Below are 19,120 nucleotides of genomic sequence, written 5' to 3'. Positions count from 1 at the left end.
GAATGTTCACTTCTGTGAGGGTCATATATGAAACATACATAGCTATAGATGGCTTTGAAAAATATTTTTCACATTGCTGGCCAGATCTCTAACAGAAATAATATGGGAAATTAGAAATTGAATAAACACTGGACTGGGTTGAAACAGTTTCAGGATTGCACTATTGTATCTATTATAGTACTTTACATAGATATGAAAATAAGTATTTATTAAATGAAAAAAAACTGAATAGCTAAATGAGTGGTCTTCATGTTTTCCCAGAGGGATATAAGACACACTTTGATATCATCTGATATATAAATTAGTTCATTATAACAGAGTAGAGCCAAAACCAGAGTGATAGAAGCCTTGCATTCATAATTGCATTCAAAGCCTTGTTTCATTACACTTATATCATGGCAAATTCGTAATCTTTTTTTTGTTGTTGTTACATAGTCTTTTTATAAATGGAGATGAGCAAATTTCTTCAGGAAAGTTAAGTATGTATAATACACATATCATTTATATGCTGTATTATTCCTAGAAAATAAAAAAATAATTATTGACTCATGTTTAGTTATATAAGAATATTCACAAAATAAACTGCAATTTGAGAACAAGTTTAATAAAATTAAACTTAACTAAAAATCAGTCTCTATTATTAGTTGCAATTTATATAATTTGGCCTTCACTTGGTCCAAAAATCATTTTTCTCTGAACAGAAAATTATAATTCCAAAGTGTAAATTTGAATTATAATTTATATGTTAAGCCTGGCCTATTTGACCAGAGAAAACTTTTAATTACCAGCAAACTGGGTTACTCATTTGCTTCCTATAATACACTACTGATGTGTCCTTTAGTTCTAGACTTCTGTTACTCTGCTTTTTATTTTGTCTTGTTTGTTGAAGACAAAAATACTTGTCTTCAATTAAGATTTTTCCAAAACCACAGGGTCAACCTATTTTAAAAGTCATAGGAATTTCTTGTTTCCCAGCAGAACCCAGTTACTGGAAACTGTCACCTCAACAATTATCAGTTACCCAGAGTTCAAGTTTAATTTACAATAGGCAAATCTCCAAGGAATAATGGAAATGAGACTATAAAGAAAGAAAGCCAATAAAACTAAAATAAAAACTTCAGCTATCGAATCATGTTAGAAAAATGATGTCAGAAACGGGTTTTATTAATTTACTGTGTGTACTAAAATTTTTGGCAATAAGCCTATAAAAATACTAGATTGGACTGAATATTTTAGGAGAAAATTCTACAGTCGTTTTCATAATTCACAAGTATACCAGGATCCACAGCATTTAAAATAACCCACATCTCTTGGTTTATAGCATTATGAAATAAATAAAAGTGTCCAAATGTACCTTTCACACTTAATTTATTTTATAAAGCCCAGTGATCTGAAAGGTTCTTGCAAGTCTGCAAAGATTTGATGGCTTAGTTTAATCCATTTTAGCTTCTTAAAGCTGTGGGAAGCATGTTCCTTAGTCGTGAAATCTTGCTATCCAACTAGAAGGAAGGATCCTGGGTGGGCAAATGATGACTGGCATGGCCCCAAGGCTGCCCTAGAGAGAGAGATGCAGGACTAGCCAGCACACTCCACATGAGGTTATGAAATTTGGACTGCAGAACATTTAAATGATTGATTTTGCCACTTAGTAGCTGTATAGCTTTCAGCAAGCTCGTTAACTTCTCAAATTTTGGTTTTCTTATTTCCAAAATGAGGATGATGTTGATGGTGATAAAAACCTTTTTATCATATGGCTATTACAACTGTGAATGAAGTGATACATGAAAAGCTTTTGTATTATATGGAAAATTATAAGCACAATAAATATTAGCTGCAGTAATAAAGATGACATGATGATGATGATGACTACAATGTCTTCTATAGTCAAACTATCAGAATTCAATGAGGTAACATTTTCCATTTTCATGCCTCAAAAAGAACATAACTTGAAATAATACCTTCCCAGAGGGACAAATTTGGTTTGCTTTACTGCATTTAAGAATAAACTCCAAAGAAAAAGATACTGTCTAAATGCCGCTGTGTCCATATAAGATATGCCTGTATGGAATTTCCCAGGGCCTGACAAAAGAACAAATTTAGTAAGTGACCAGTGAGTTTGTTTAAGTAAATCACACCAAGCAACTTTAAAAAGGAAATCGAAATGCAGTAGTTTTTGCTTACATGATCTTAAAGACCTAGCTGATATTTCTCTTACATATCTTGCATGTAGGTATATAACAAAGATACATGCCCTTGGGATTATGTTGGTGTTTAAAAATGTTAACAATTACAATGAATCATCCTTGCATATTAAGATTATAAGGGAGTAAGTTCAGGTTCCCCTTCTATCTGCATGCACTGACAGGATTTGATAACAGAGGAAGAAGCTATGGATACATTTCATTTCTAAGCAATTTAGCTCTGCAGAGACTATTGTCAGCGGAGAGGTCACAACATAAGTGATATACTTATTTCAGCTGTTCCTCTTGGGTAAGGCTACATACTTCACTGACACAAATAATGAGAATACTCATGAAAAACTATGTGTTGGACTGATTAGTATGAAAGGAGAGGTGCCATCAGTACAATCATTTTTTATATGAACTTGCTGCTGCTGCTGCTGCTAAGTTGCTTCAGTCATGTCCGACTCTGTGCGATCCCACAGATGGCAGCCCACCAGGCTCCACTGTCCCTGGGATTCTCCAGGCAAGAACACTGGAGTGGGTTGCCATTTCCTTCTCCAATGCATGAAAGTGAAAAGTGAAACTGAAGTCGCTCAGTCGTTTCCGACTCTTAGCGACCCCATGGACTGCAGCCTACCAGGCTCCTCTGTCCATGGGATTTCCAGGCAAGAGTGCCATTGCCTTTTCTGTTATATGAACTTAAGTCTCCCTAATTCTTACAGTGACATATACAAGGGTGGAACATTAATTTTACTCTACATTCCCTTTACCTTCTCATACTGTTTATGGGGTTCAAAGAATGTTCAGACTACCACACAACTGCACTCATTTCACATGCTAGCAAGGTAATGTTCAGTCCTCCAAAGCTAGGCTTCAACAGTAAGTGAACTGAGAACTTCCAGATGTACAAGATGGATTCAGAAAAGGCAGAGAAAACAGAGATCAAATTGCAACATCCGTGGGATCATAGAAAAAGCTAGAGAATTCCGGAAAAACATCTACTTCTGCTTCACTGACTATGCCAATGCCTTTGACTTTGTGGATCACAATGAACTGTAGAAAATTAAAGAGATGGGAATATCAGACCACCTTACCTGCCTCCTGAGAAACCTGTATGCAGGTCAAGAAGAACCAGACATGGAACAATGAACTGGTTCAAAATTGGGAAAGAAGTATGTCAAGGCTGTATATTGTCACCCTGTTTATTTAAATTCTATGCAGAGTACATCATACGAAACGCTGGGCTGAATGAAGCACAAGCCGGAATCAAGATTGTCGGCAGAGACAGCAATAACCTCAGATATAAAGATGATATCTTTATATGGCAAAAAGCAAAGAAGAGCTAAAGAGCCTCTTGATAAAAGTGGAAGAGGAGAGTGAAAAAGCTGGCTTGAAATTCAACTAAGATCATGGCATCCGGTCTCATCACTTCATGACAAATAGATAGGGAAACTATGGAAACAGTGACAGACTTTATTTTCTTGGGCTCCAAAATCACCGCAGATGTTGACTGTAGCCATAAAATTAAAAGACACTTGCTCCTTGGAGGAAAAGTTATGACAAACCTAGCAGCATATTAACAAAAAGACATTATTTTCCCAACAAAGGTCCATCTAGTCAAAGCCTGGTTTTTTCAGCAGTCATGTATGGATGTGAGAGTTGGACCATAAAGAAGGCTGAGTGCTAAAGAACTGATGCTTTCAAACTGTGGTTTTGAAAACTCTTGAGAGTCCGTTGGACTGCAAGGAAATCAAACCAGTACATCCTAAAGGAAATAACCCCAAATATTATTCATTGGAAAGGCTGATGCTGAAGATGAAGCTCCAATACTTTGGCCACCCTGATGAGAAGAGCCAACTCATTGGAAAAGACCCCGATTCTGGGCAAGATTGATGGCAGGAGGAGAAGGGGATGACAGAGGATGAGATGATTGGATGGCATCACCGACTCGATACGAGTTTGAGCAAACTCCAGGAGATTGTGAAGGACAGGGAAACCTGGCACACTTCAGTCCATGGGGTTTCAAAGAGTTGGACACAACTCAGCAACTGAACAACAACAACAACATTCCACTTATAAGGAAAAAATATAATTTTAAATTATATTCTTGTAAAAGGTCAAAGCTATTGAGTATCATATATGAATGTTTTATATATAGTTTACTATCAGTTTAGTTGCTCAGTCGTGTCCAACTCTTTGCGACCCCATGCATCGCAGCACGCCAGGCCTCCCTGTCCACCACCAACTCCCGGAGTTCACTCAAACTCATGTCCATTGAGTTAGTGATGCCATCCAGCCATCTCATCCTCTGTCGTCCCCTTCTCCTCCTGCCTCCAATCCCTCCCAGCCTCAGAGTCTTTTCCAATGAGTCAACTCTTCCCATGAGGTGGCCAAAGTACTGGAGTTTCAGCTTTAGCATCATTCCTTCCAAAGAAATCCCAGGGCTGATCTCCTTCAGAATGGACTGGTTGGATCTCCTTGCAGTCCAAGGGACTCTCAAGGGTCTTCTCCAACACCACAGTTCAAAAGCATCAATTCTTCGGCGCTCAGCTTTCTTCATAGTCCAACTCTCACATCCATACATGACCACTGGAAAAACCATAGCCTTGACTAGACTTAGTTTACTATTGGAGATTATTTATTGCATATTTACATTTATTCACTTATGTTGGGCATCTTCAGTAATTACTCAGCAACCACTGTGCATCAATCCCTTCTTAGCCGCTAAGGAGTCAATGGTAGGTTTACAAGCTGATACAACCCCTACCTCTTCGAGCTTGTAACAGAAGGGAGTTCAAGATAATGTAAATAAGTACATAATTGAAATGATTTTTTTAAAATGGTAATCTGGGAGAAAGAAAACAAGGAGGAAAGATGGTACTGAAATAGAGAATAATGAGGTGTGTAGGAAAAGGGGACCACCCTAGAAAGTCTGAGCAGGGAAGATCTCTGTGTGGAGCTCCATGGCAAGCAGAGCTTTCAGTCTAAGAAGACAGCCTCAGGAAAAGCAGGACAGAATGCCCTTCCTGGTACTGTGATTTCACATCAACAAAAGGCAATCACAATGTTAGGTGGCACAATTCTACCTAGAAATTATTTCAAGTGTATTTGTGGCACTCTATAGCCTATATCATGTAATATACTTTGTTTAATGTAATACTTATTCTCACGTTTCAATGGATTTGTTCTAGCCATCAAATTAAGGACTCTGTAAAATGTATGGAAGTAGTGTATTAACTACTCAGACCCAAAGAAAACTGTTCCTTAGTTTAGGTAATGAATTATCAATACTAATTTCATTCTAAGAAGACAAATGTAAACAAATCTGTCAGAGAAGCACACTACACAGATGCACACGACCTGAATTTTAAGTTCATCATCTATTGGCAGGGCCAATATTACTGAAAATTATTGTTTTTAGTTATATCTTAATCTAGCACAAGTAATATATTTGGTTTTTATGAACACAGCTATAGTTCCCATTCTAAAACTGAAAATCCTTTGGAAATGGTTGAAAGTGCCAAATTACATGAAAATTTTTAAAAGCAGTGCATTTCTAAAGAGTATTAAATATTCTACAAGTCTAATATACTCTATTATAAGAGGATTGAACATTCCTTCCAAAGGTTTCATTCTTGCCTGATGGAGAAGCCAGGCAGAGACTACCAAGAAGGCAATGAATTATTTCCCATGAATTATTTTTCCTACCATATGTTGAAAAAGTAGTTGATGATTTTCACTTTTACTGTATAAAACTCATACACAGATTTAGCCGTTTGTGATTTGCTTTCGATTTTTGTAGACTACAGATTATTTCTCTTCTGGATCTGACAAAAAATAGAAAAGACTGCCAATCAAATTCGAAAGAATCTAAAAAATAGAGCATCTGTTGTCAGGCAATTATAATTTTTTAGCTGTGCATTCTTTATTTTACAAAATTATTCCACATCTATCATGTGCATTTTTTCATTTCTTCTTCTCATTTAGTTTACTATTTTGAAATTTTCATCTTATAGATTTTTGAATGTCTTTTTATTTTTGATTAATTCTGAGAATTAACCTAAAAATCCAAGAACAATTTTATAGCTGGCTAGACAATCTTAAGTGTATATGCTAACCAATCTCTTTGCTAATCTACAGAAAATTAAATATCTTTACTTTTGCTAGACCTGGGAATTATCTTTCAACTCTGTGTCTGGTGTCAGTTTCCTTTGTTCATTTGTTTGGAATCTGTGATAGAGTTCATTTTGGTTTTGGCACCATTTTTAAGGCAGTCTCATACACATGGTTGAGCCCTAAGGAATGGCAGAGTTGCAGGTAAAGATTAGAAAGTGAATGCATTTTAATGTGGAACAGCTGTGTGAGGAGATTAACATGGACTCGGTTTTAAGCTGTACCTATCTATAATCAGGTAGATTAATTCCCACGAGTAATACATTTCAAAAGAACCCAAACATTTTGTTCTAATTCTCAAACCTTTTGGCCTCATTAAATTGTGCTCTGTATCTGCAGGCTCATTCATCAGCTCTATGGGTGGACCTCATCACACCTATCTGGGTTGCTCTGAGTGATTTCTAATGTCATCTGGGTGACAAATGGGTTTAAATGAAGCATTCAGTCACATTCATGCCAAGCAAGAGGCCTGGGGAGAAAGTAGGATTCAAAAAGAGGTTTTCAGATTTTTTTTCTTTAAAAGCTCTCCAAACTTTGTGACTTTGCAATTTCTATATTTTTAAGCTACAAGTGAATGTCCATCTTAAGGGGCATGTTTTAAAGTAAAATTATAGTTGAATATAGAATTTTACAAGTATTGAAAGTTTATATTTTACTACCTATCAAATTTCAGTTTTACATATTGGCCATTTGAAAGAAAATGTAGCTAGTTAAGTTCTGAGTTGATAAATTTATTGCATAATAAATATGAATTTTGCAGGTAAATAACTGGTCATACACATTCTTAGATGACACAGATAGACAAGGATCTTCCATGCATCCACATGTCTGAGGGTGGCAAATCTCTCACACTGGGTGGATGAGTGGAAGGTAGAGAAGTCAGAATAAGCAGAGAAAGTGAGAAAGGGTTTGACAGTTCATCCCAAACCATTTTGAAGATGGAGGAAAAATCTCTCTTATACACACTAGTTGCATACATACACCCTTGGCATAAACAATTAACTGTGTAATGTTGTCTTGACAAAATACCAACACACTCAAAAACATAAGTGACTTAAAAATCGTCTGCTATCATCACTGTTAGTGGATAAGAACATGCAAATGCCAAGAGACAAATTTTTGGTCTAACATAGTTTTCCATGTTAGAAAATTTAAAAAGCCATTGAACTTGGAAGCAGAGTGCAATGAAATGTGGCACAACAATGTTTTCAGAAACACAATTCCTAATTGTCTAATTCACAAATCTGTGCTCTCTATCTCTCAATCCCTCCTCTTTCAAGGATCACCATCAATTATCCTTTCTCTGTTTTGTATCTATAAGTTTTATCTGTCTGGATATCCCTTTACTAACCTTAAGTTAAAATAATGACTTAGCTCTTCCATTGTTAAAAAAAAAACATGTATGCATGCACATGTATGTGTGCAAAACTTCACCCAGAGTTGACTGTCTTAATTTTTCCTATTTTTTCTTAGCAAATTTGCAAAGATTTTAGAAAAAAATTAGTTTATGTTCAGATTTCTATTTCCTCATTCCTTGATCACTTCTTAACCACTTGTCAGTGGTCAAAATTTACTCATAGCACTTTACATAAGAGAGCTAGCCATAGTTCCACACATGGTCCCTTGTTTCTAGAGATATAATTGACAGAATCAATGTCCATTTAAAACAGATATAAATGTGTGTTCATATACTTGTGTATGTAAATATGTACACATGTATAAGTGTGTATCACGGAACTTTGCTATAGCCCCTAAATTAGACTCCCATTAAAAAAGAATGTAGTTTCTAATTCCAAGGACATCTTAATTTTTCTTAGCTAACTATACATTTATTTCAAAAATCATAGAAAGCACTGACTACTTAATTTTCAAAGTTTCTTTGGAATTCACAAAAATTCTATGTCCTTAGGAGAAGTGTGTGTACTTACAGCAGAGAGGTATTATTAATAGGCAAACAGCAAGATTGTTGAGTAAGATTAGATTCATCAGTTTTAAAAAAGTGAATGTGATATGAATCATTTCTTATGTGGTTTAGAATGTCACAAAATGACTTTGTTTAAAATGTGGAGTTCCTATAAAAGGTGAAGGAGATGAGAAGGAGTGTTACAAGATAGTAATATTTAGATTGGACATTTTTTGGATATATACATAGAAAAATGGCTTTCAACTAGTAAATTCTTCGTTTATTCAATCAACTAGACAATTTGTGAAAATGGAGGGTAGGATACAGTTGTTTTCCTTATGACATAAAATCTCTTTTATGGAAAAAAATAAAATTATGATATGCCCCCAAGACATGTTATTGTGTTACTTCTGCATGCAAAAAGAGTTTTTGGAGAGGAAAAAAATAAATAACAAGTTTATTGTTTTTCTCTTTTTATACATTTAAATTCTTTTATTCAAACTTGTTAAACTTTTTTGTACTCTGAAATTAAAATATATCTCTGGCACAAATTGCAATACAGAATGCAATATTTATTGCCATATTTAAGAAACTTTCTTTTTGAAGAAAAATATTTAGAGGTGGATGATATTCCTGCTTGTCAGTTTGGATGATATCAAAATCTAAGAAAAGATGATTTAACTAAACTTATATTCATTAAAAAATGAAAAGCACTGGGGCTTGAACTTATGCACCTGTCATAAGATAATAAAATAAGCTTATGACTAGAAGATGCTAAAAAGTCCTTTCCAAATTATCAGTGTATGATTAATTAGAAGAATACTGAAATAAATGTATTCTATTAATAGAAATGAATTTAGATTAAATTTATTTTATTACATTTGAATTCTTCCAAACATGGTAATTTTATATCACTGAGAATATTTAAATAAGTGAAATATTCTTTAACCCAGATTATTTTTTATGATTATGAATTTGTTCTATAACAGAAATTATGCTTCCAACTTTTGTTAGACACTCTCAAGTTTTATTTATTGCCATGTATTGAGAATTAACTCTGAATCTGTGCTTCTTGTAGGATGCTGAGAGTTCATAGTTAAACAACACAAAGGCCTACTCATGTGGGACCTTGGATCCAGAGGGTGAACAGAGAAAAGACCTCACGGGTAGCATAAGTGTGAAGAGACGTGGAGGGCTCAGACACTGTGCTGTGGGATCAGAGCACAGGCGCCTGAACAAACATGAAGTGGGAGGAAAGGATGTCAGGACATCCTCCAAGGGGTGGCAGCTGCCCTGGATTTTGAACGATCAGTCACAGTTACTAAAAAGTAAGAAATGTACATTATATCTTAATGCATCTGTCTTTTCCCATTACTTTTCATTCTAATGATATTTCTGAAACAAATATTCACAATAACAAGATACCACTCAAAATATTTATAGGCTATTAACAGTTCAGTCCATTTATCAACTTTTCCAAAAGGAATGGCTCTTCTATATAATCAGAGTCACTAGATGTTTAAAAAAACTTAACCCTCACATTAAACTTATGTCATATGACATTATACTTTAATAGCATATGCAGTACATAGAGTTGAGTATTAAAACATTTTGTAAACAATTCAAAGTTACACATATGTGTGTTGTCAACTCTGAAAGTACTGGTATTTTTGAAATGTTTCAAAATTTTTCATTAATACTCTACCCTATTATCCACAGTATTTTGCCTGCCAATATATAACTTATGTATATTTACCTAAATGTATTAATTTAATTTTTCCTTCTTTTTAATCCTTCACAAAACAATTCTTTAGCATTAATGATGAGTCAATGATGAAAGTTCTAATTAAAAGCAAAGTTGATAGGTATTTTACCCTGAAGGGTGCCTTGTGAAATATATAATTTTTGTTGAAGTTCTGAAAGCATAAGACGTAAGCTATAATTTTTCATTACTTATTTATGGATTCTTGGCATTTTAGGAAATTAAATTGAGAATCATTGTCCTCTCATAAAATATGGAGAGTATCAGAAAATTAAAATAAGCTGACAGTAGGAGTGATAGAAAAAATAGTTACATTTGATATCTTCCACAATATCAGTAGGTTCAGCTACACTGGTGAGCTTTCAAAACAGGCCTGTGTACAATACTTTTCTCTGCAGTAAAACAATCAAAGAAACAAATATATTCTGTATAGGCCTCTATACAGGCCTCTATATAGGTTCAAATTATTTTATTAATAAATTAGCCGTCAAGTACTAGTGAATTTCACAAAAGATATTTGACATTTAATTCAGTGATTGGCATATAATCCATGAGCTGTATGGCTTTATAGTCAGCACACTAATGTTTTAACCAAAAACATCTTCCCTTACCACTTTTGCTGTATTCTCTCTTAAAACCACCTAAATTAATATTAAATTTAAAATATCAGAAAAATTACACTCACCTTTTTGTCTTTGTTGTATTTGGTAAATATCTCCTGAGCTCTCTCTTCTCCTCCATCCGTGAACAACATGATAATCTTATTGCAGTTGGCTCTAGACACATTATACTGTAAAATATATCAATAAAATTGTATATCATTCATAGTAAAAGGGAGGGAGTATAAAAGCAAAATGGAAAGTATGTGCAGATTGCAAGTGATGACTGAAGTATCTGTTCAATAGCCAATTTTAAGAACAGGTTCCTGGATCAAGCAGGCCTGTGCCTGCCTACACAGGCTCTGCCTCATTTTCAACACCCACCACTCTCCCTTTCTTTGGGTTTCTGATCAAATGTCACCTAACCTTTGAGGACTTTCCTGACGACTGCATTTTAAATTGCAATCTGCCCTCCCAAGGTGTATTCTTCTTTATAGCATTTCACATTTGTTATATGCAGTATATAATGTGTTTGTTTTTTATTACTGACTTCCAATAAAATATTAAGTACCAAAAAGGTATAAAGTTTTGTCTTTTTTGTTCAATAGTTTCCTTGTCTGAACGAATGCCTAATACATAATAACCTCTCAGGGTTTAATTAATACATGGGTTTTAAAGTGATTAATGGACATGGTATCAATTCTATACCTCTATAATATATACCAGAAACAAAAAATATTAATAAAACGTACATATCTTTTCATGTATGTTTTCAATCCATTTACAAATATTTGTTCCTCTCTTTGCTCCTCCTCCCTCCTACTTTATTCAGTTTACATTTCTGAAATTGTAATGCTGATCCCAACACACAGTGCTCTTTCATATTTTGGTAAATGTCAACAGTTATTTCCAGAATATTGTCTTATCTGCTCTCAACCTACTACATATATTCTAATTCTGAAAGGCTCAATTCCAATGTTAAATCCTCTCTTACATTTTCTTGAAGGTCCCTCAAAGAGCTGGACTTAGGAAAACAATGGATTAGCATCAAAGGGCCACATGAAATATACAAAGTTGAGCTTCTTTGAGGCCTGAAATTATCATCTCAGCCTTCCTAATGTTGTAAAATATGTCTGCAAAATTGCTGAGAATAAAAAAAAAAAAACACTAATTTATGACTGCTCAGCTTCTTTGAAAATGTCAGCCTTCTAGTTTAGTGATATTTAAAGGTGATAAAATCTGAAGCTAATTTGTAATTTTATCCCTCTAATGGCCACATTAAAAAATATAAGAAGAAATATCTGAAATTCTAATAATATATTTTATTTAACTCAGTCACTCAAATAGTCAATTCAACATCAAAACAATATAAAAATTGAGAAAATAAATATTTTTTTCTTTCATGGTAAATTCTAAAATCTCAGTGTTTTCTTATAACACATTTCAGTTCAGACTATGCACACTGCAAGCACTCAACACCCACTTGTGGTTATGGTTATACTGGACAACACAGTCTAAAAATCACTAATTCTCCAATAGTGTTGGAGTTTATTGAAGGTCCTTATTTCTATTTTTCAAAAAAGGTAAATCACATTTCCTGTTGGAAAAGGTAATGAGGACAACATGTTGTTTTATCTGATGAAAAATTCCTGTTTCATATATTCTTATTCCACTGATTAGGCCATTAGCCCAGTGGCAGTTAAAGCTTTTAACTAAGCATTGTGAAAACTCAAGTAGTGACTAATTCTATTTATCACATTCAAAAACCATTCTTATCTTGGAAGGTAATTATCTGAAAATTTGACCATAAAATAGTTACATATTTTATCATCAATATACTTTTGTGAAAGGTGTTGAAATCCCTAAATCGAAAACTAAATTCTCTGATGACTTATCTTTTCTATCTGCATATGTAAAATGGCAAACTAATATTTACCTAAAAGACCGTCTCAAAAAAGTGACAGTTTTTAGCAGATGACTTGGTTTCATTTTTTAAAATAGTGGGGGTATTATTATTATGGAATATAAGTATCAAAGTTAGCACACTGCATCTTGCTGTTCATTTTTAGTACACTCACAAAAGGAGAAATGAAGAAATGTTTTGTTTTCAACATTTTTTTTTCTAAGTAGATTTCTCAGGACTTGTGGTAGAATAGTCTGCCTCAGCAAATTCTCACTGGATTTTTAACTATCTAAAGAATCACACTGTCACAACAAGTATACAAAACTGGCTTGGAAGGAATTAAGGCAAGGAAAAACTTGATTACGTCAATAAAAACACAATGGCTAGGGTTGGTAATTGACTTTCGTGGTATTTCATAGCACACTTGGCTGTATCTCTGTAGCTTGCAGCACAGCATCTATTATATACACACTCAAAATTTTGTTTGAAAAATCCATCTCATACATTTGTCAATATTTTATGAAATGCTAACTGAAGACTAATTCAAATCAATGTCTAATTCTATTGGACACTTGATTCAGGAATCTTAAGGGTAAACCGTGCCAGGACCGACAGAAGACAAGGAATGGTACTGTGTGTAAGAAAAAGACAAAACATGCTTCGGCTCAACAAGGCATGCTGTGCATTTGGGAAAATTATTTTTAAATGAAGAACTGTAATACCTAAGGGACATGTGGAAAGCAAAATATATGAGATTTACTACAGGAATAACTGAGGACATGTTAAAAATCATTTACAACTCACAAAGGCAGTAGGAGAGGCCAGTAGAAGTTCGACCATATTTTATAAGTAACTAATAATGAATGTGGGAGTTAACCCGGCCCCTCTATTGTGACTGCCTCGGAAGTAGTACATCAGGCTTGAGACGCCTCATCATTCCACAACAGAAACTTGAATATGAGGGAATGAGTGAGGCCAACTGACAACACTAAGAATAATTAAAATGCTAAGATCTAGAAAACTTGATTATTGACTCGAGAGAAAAATTAGTTATGAAAAGCCCTCACATTCCTTTACTGCAGAAAGGATATATCCTATTTTAGTAATCACCTGTGCTTGAATTTCAAAAGTTTTGAGTTTTCATTTTTATTAATGCACATACATCATTTAATAATCACATGAATTTTAGCAAAGATAATTTCCCCGGAAAACTGCAGTGCTGTATTTCTTTGCCTTTCTACTATTTACTTGCTTATCTAATTGTACCTAAGAAAAATATTACTTCAAATTCCAAATAATCGAAAATTCTACCCCCACATTCCTTTAATGTAGACTCCTAGGCCACCCTCCGCCTTGTTTTCCAGTTCAGAGAACTTGGAGTCACCCCCACTCCCTTCTCAGCAACCCCTCCTACCACTCCAATAGTTACTAGGTCACTTACCTTAACATCACTTCTAATCCAACACCAGGATTACTAAAATAGCTTCTTAACTTAAAACACTCATCAGACTGTATCATTCTCCAACCACACACTTTCCATTTGCTCTTCCATACCTCACTTAAGGATAGCTCATGGCCTTTCCATTCCCATCATTTCTCCTCTACTGCTTATGGCCCAGCCATGCCAACAAACCTGCAATTTTTTCAATGTGCACAACCCCTCATGCTTCCGTGCCTTTTTAATCGCTGGTGTTCTTTTTTTTTTTTTTTAATTTTATTTTATTTTTAAACTTTACATAATTGTATTAGTTTTGCCAAATATCAAAATGAATCCGCCACAGGTATACATGTGTTCCCCATCCTGAACCCTCCTCCCTCCTCCCTCCCCATACCATCCCCCTGGGTCATCCCAGTGCACCAGCCCCAAGCATCCAGTATCGTGCATCAAACCTGGACTGGCAGCTTGTTTCTTACATGATATTTTACATGTTTCAATGTCATTCTCCCAAATCTTCCCACCCTTTCCCTCTCCCACAGAGTCCATAAGACTGTTCTATACATCAGTGTCTCTTTTGCTGTCTCGTACACCGGGTTATTGTTACCATCTTTCTAAATTCCATATATATGCGATAGTATACTGTATTGGTGTTTTTCCTTCTAGCTTACTTCACTCTGTATAATAGGCTCCAGTTTCATCCACCTCATTAGAACTGATTCAAATGTATTCTTTTTAATGGCTGAATAATACTCCATTGTGTATATGTACCACAGCTTTCTTTATCCATTCATCTGCTGATGGACATCTAGGTTGCTTCCATGTCCTGGCTATTATAAACAGTGCTGCGATGAACATTGGGGTACACGTGTCTCTTTCCCTTCTGGTTTCCTCAGTGTGTATGCCCAGCAGTGGAAGCAAAAATAAACAAATGGGACCTAATTAATCTTAAAAGCTTCTGCACATCAAAGGAAACTATTAGCAAGGTGAAACGACAGCCTTCAGAATGGGAGAAAATAATAGCAAATGAAGCAACTGACAAACAACTAATCTCAAAAATATACAAGCAACTCCTACAGCTCAACTCCAGAAAAATAAATAACCCAATCAAAAAATGGGCCAAAGAACTAAACAGACATTTCTCCAAAGAAGACATACAGATGGCTAACAAACACATGAAAAGATGCTCAACATCACTCATTATCAGAGAAATGCAAATCAAGACCACTATGAGGTACCATTTCACACCAGTCAGAATGGCTGCAATCCAAAAGTCTACAAGCAATAAATGCTGGAGATGGTGTGGAGAAAAGGGAACCCTCTTACACTGTTGGTGGGAATGCAAACTAGTACAGCCACTATGGAGAACAGTGTGGAGATTCCTTAAAAATCTGGTGTTCTTTTAATCTGAAATGATTGCCCGCCCCCCTCATCATCTACCTAGACTCTACTCATTCTTCAAAATCCCATTTTCAAGGAAAAGCAACCACTTTCTGACTTCTTTGGGTAAGTTGAGCCACTTCCCCGAGACACTCTGAGCAAACACACTATGAATACCCTGTAACAGCACTACATGTTATATGAGAAATGATGACTTAGCAAGTTATGCTCGACTTTCTTGACAACAAATGGTCTTTCTTGTTTATTTCTACAATTTCATCAATGCGCTATGACAGGAAATTGTGAGGCATTGGGTAAATATTGGCTGAATGAACAAATGAATGAGTCATCATCCAATCAGAGACCTTGAAAACTGTTTAGAAGATCCACATAGGAAATAACAAAATAAAGAGCTTATTCAATGACTTAGCAAATTTGATAGGAATTATAAGCTGATTCTATACCAGCCTCATGCTATTTATGTATTAATTCTTCACCAACCCAATAACTACACACTCATGTGGTTGGCTATATCTGCAGATTCTATGGACATTCCTTCTACAACCCCAGTGAGGGAACCAAGGCAGAGAGAGGTTAAATCTGTATTCTCAACCACTGCAATAATATCGCCTTATGAGAGATATAAATCCGAATGATAGCTCTTGCTTTCAAACAGTTCAAAATGAAACAGACAACATGGCCATTTGAAAATATTAGTCTGTAGTATGAGATTCATGATATAATATTGTTATGATATGGGGTAGGGAATAGGTGTGGAAAATATAAAACACTATAGACATCAATGACTCATTCAAAGGAATTTTCACTTTGGAAGGAATCTCTGAGATTTATCCTTCTGTCCACTTTGATCTTTACCATTTGGACCTTTCTATACATTAGGAACAACCTAAAGACTCAAAACCTGATGTTTAAAACTAAAACTAAAATATTTCATCAGAAACCATTTGATGATTGAAGGCACAAGTTTCCAAATAAATATAGTACTAATTGAGATAAGAAAAAATAAATGATATTCTAAATGTGTCAACTAAGTTTCCAGTGCTTATTCAAAGTTAAATTACCCAACAAATGTGTTTTTTAAATATAGTTTGGGAAAAAAAAAGTATGGAAGAAAAGATACAAAAGAAAAAAAAAATCTACATTTGAATTTTGGATTTAAAAATGTTTTAAAAAGCTTAGAAGATTTCTAAAGCCTGGATATATATGCTTTCTAAATGAATGAAAAATAGCACTATTACTTAATCCTGCAGAGCTGTAACTACTAGGATATTGAAATTCAGATACTATAACTCAATAATAAAAGACAAAGGGGATGGTACAGGGAGGGAGGAGGGAGGAGGGTTCAGGATGGGGAATACGTGTATATCTGTGGCGGATTCATGTTGATATATGACAAAACCAATACAACATTGTAAAGTTAAAAAATAAAATCCTTAAGTCTCCAGAAAAATAAAAAAATAAAAGACAAAGGGGACAGCATTGATACTTACATTAAGCAGCTGTTCAAAAGCAAAACTAAATCCCTTCTTATAATCTGTGATTCCTTTTGCTGTGATATTATTCACTGCATCTTTCAGCACTTTCTTATTTCTCACATTTGCTTGGACAAGGTGCTGAAAACAGCTTACATCCTGGGCATTGCTGTTAAACTGCAAAAGATAAAAAGGTAAATATATAAATGAACATTAAAATCAATCATGTAATTTTCACTGAATTCATGTTATACTTCTCAATCTTAACGCACTGCTTTCTCGTTCAGAAAGAAAAGTGAATAGACTGGTAACAAAAGTGCACTACAGATCAAACAGTAATTTCATCTAAGCCCCAAGTCCTATTGTAACAGTAATTAAGCCGCTCAGTTACATTCCTGAAGCTAGCTTGGTTTCCCTGATGATAAATTTGGGATTTGAGTTATGCGAGGTCCCTTCCAGCTCTCAAATTTTATGAGCATTTAGATTAAAAAAAAAAACAAAAAACAACTCAACAATGAAATAAATTCAGAATCCAGAAATGATATGATGATGCCTGCAGAGAATACAGAAGAAACTGAGCATTTTACTTGCCTCGCATAAGGGAAAGCTTAATGGAAATGCAGTACATGGAATGATAGGAATGGGGGTTTAACATATTTGAAATTTGATGGCAGTCTCACCATGAGAGTGAAAACAGGACAGTAATCTCAAAGAATCAAGAACAACAAGTGGCCTTTCAGCACTATCACTCTGGAGGTTCTACAAGGAAAACAGCTGAATCATGGAGCAAGACAACGGGCAGGCAGGTCACTGCAGAGCTATTGCTGTGAGCGATAAGGGCCTGAAGTCCAAAGAGGCTGCAGGAGGAGAAAACAAGCTCTAACAATATCTGCCCAAACTGAAAATTTAAGAATGATCACCAAAGTAATTTCACCAACCACATACAAAGTATTTATATAGTTCATGGGATATTTCCAAAAAGATAGAAACAATAAGATTGCAGCAAGAAGACCAGGGAGCTGGTATGAGGGGATCATCCTATCATTTATTACCTCTGCTGTGCATACAAGCCCCTTAGGCTCTTAGGGCTAGACTGTCATATCTGCAATACAATAATAATAATAACAAAAACATTCTTGCTAAAAGGGGCTGGACAGATCAAATAATGAAGATATTCTCAGATCAAAAACATAGGTGTGGGAGGGGGAGGGAGGTTCAAGAGAGAGGGGATATATATATATAATTATGGCTGATTTGTGTTTTACTGTAGAACCAACACAATACTATAAAGCAAGTACCCTCCCATTAAATAATTAAAGTGTATCATAAGCCAAAACATAAATTTTACATAGTGATTATATACTCTTACAATATCATTCTTTTTTCTCTGAAGGTCCTCCCTGAACACTGATATGATGAACTGTACACCTCACCACTCTATGAAGCAAACATTCGCTGGCAGCCTGTTGTATGTCCCGGACTGCATGTGCCAGCTGAGAGCCCTGTGCCTTCAGACGTGAGGTAGATTATCCACACACATACACAAGGTTTGCTTTGTGCTCCACTGACTATCTTCTCTACAAATATTAAGCATTTATGCTTTTGAAATGATCTACAATTAAGTTATTATTATCCACGAGAAACCTTAAGCATAGTTAAAAGACTTGCCCATACTCACATAGGAAATAATAGAGAGTCAGGATTCAAACCAGTGCTGTGGCAGGAGTCTGGGATTTTAACTACTCGTGCAGCACCTCTCAAAATATTACAATAAATCATGATGTGTTCTGTAAAGCAATATAATATTAAGCTCTAAGAGATAATGGGTTCTAATTCAGACTGTGAGCAGTTGGAGGAAAGTTTCCCCAAGAAATGGCATTTCCTGTGATTCCAAAGAAATGTTTCCTTGAAAACAGTAGAGGAAGAACATTCCAGACAAACAGAACACATGCAAAAATGCCCTTATGTGACAGAAAGAAAACAAAAAAACCCTCTTAGGGAAACATGAAAATGGAGAGTTTAGCTCAGCCACATAAAAATGACCTCAGGCAGGAAGCAGGGATGGACTGTGCAGTGTCTAATGGAAATGCTGAACAATTAGGAACGTATTTTCTGTTGAACAGCCAGTCACAAAAGGTTTTAAGTCAAATGTAAAATAATTTAAACTAGAACTTAAATAGCTCACCGTAGCTGCTGTTTGGAATGTAGTTTTAAGGTGCTGCTGCTGCTGCTAAGTCGCTTCAGTCGTGTGCGACCCCATAAATGGCAGCCCACCAGTCTCCCCTGTCC

At 35.1% G+C, this 19,120-nt stretch overlaps 1 protein-coding gene across 13 annotated transcripts in view; it reads right to left on the bottom strand.

The window, feature by feature from the left end:
* The window catches only part of CACNA2D1 (calcium voltage-gated channel auxiliary subunit alpha2delta 1), a 521,990-nt gene that overhangs the window by 74,056 nt on the left and 428,814 nt on the right, over nucleotides 1–19,120 (bottom strand). For all 13 annotated transcript variants that reach the window (XM_061413776.1, XM_061413777.1, XM_061413781.1 and 10 more), the window contains exons 11-12: nucleotides 16,850–17,008; nucleotides 10,707–10,811 (exon numbers count right to left, since the gene is read on the bottom strand). In XM_061413776.1, the coding sequence (XP_061269760.1) occupies nucleotides 10,707–10,811; nucleotides 16,850–17,008 (264 nt within the window). The remainder of the gene's footprint in view (nucleotides 1–10,706; nucleotides 10,812–16,849; nucleotides 17,009–19,120) is intronic.

Source organism: Bos javanicus, chromosome 4 (assembly GCF_032452875.1).
Source record: "Bos javanicus breed banteng chromosome 4, ARS-OSU_banteng_1.0, whole genome shotgun sequence".
Classification (NCBI taxonomy): domain Eukaryota; kingdom Metazoa; phylum Chordata; class Mammalia; order Artiodactyla; family Bovidae; genus Bos; species Bos javanicus.
Note: the sequence above shows the minus strand (reverse complement) of the source record. Positions and strands in the feature narration are given on the sequence as shown.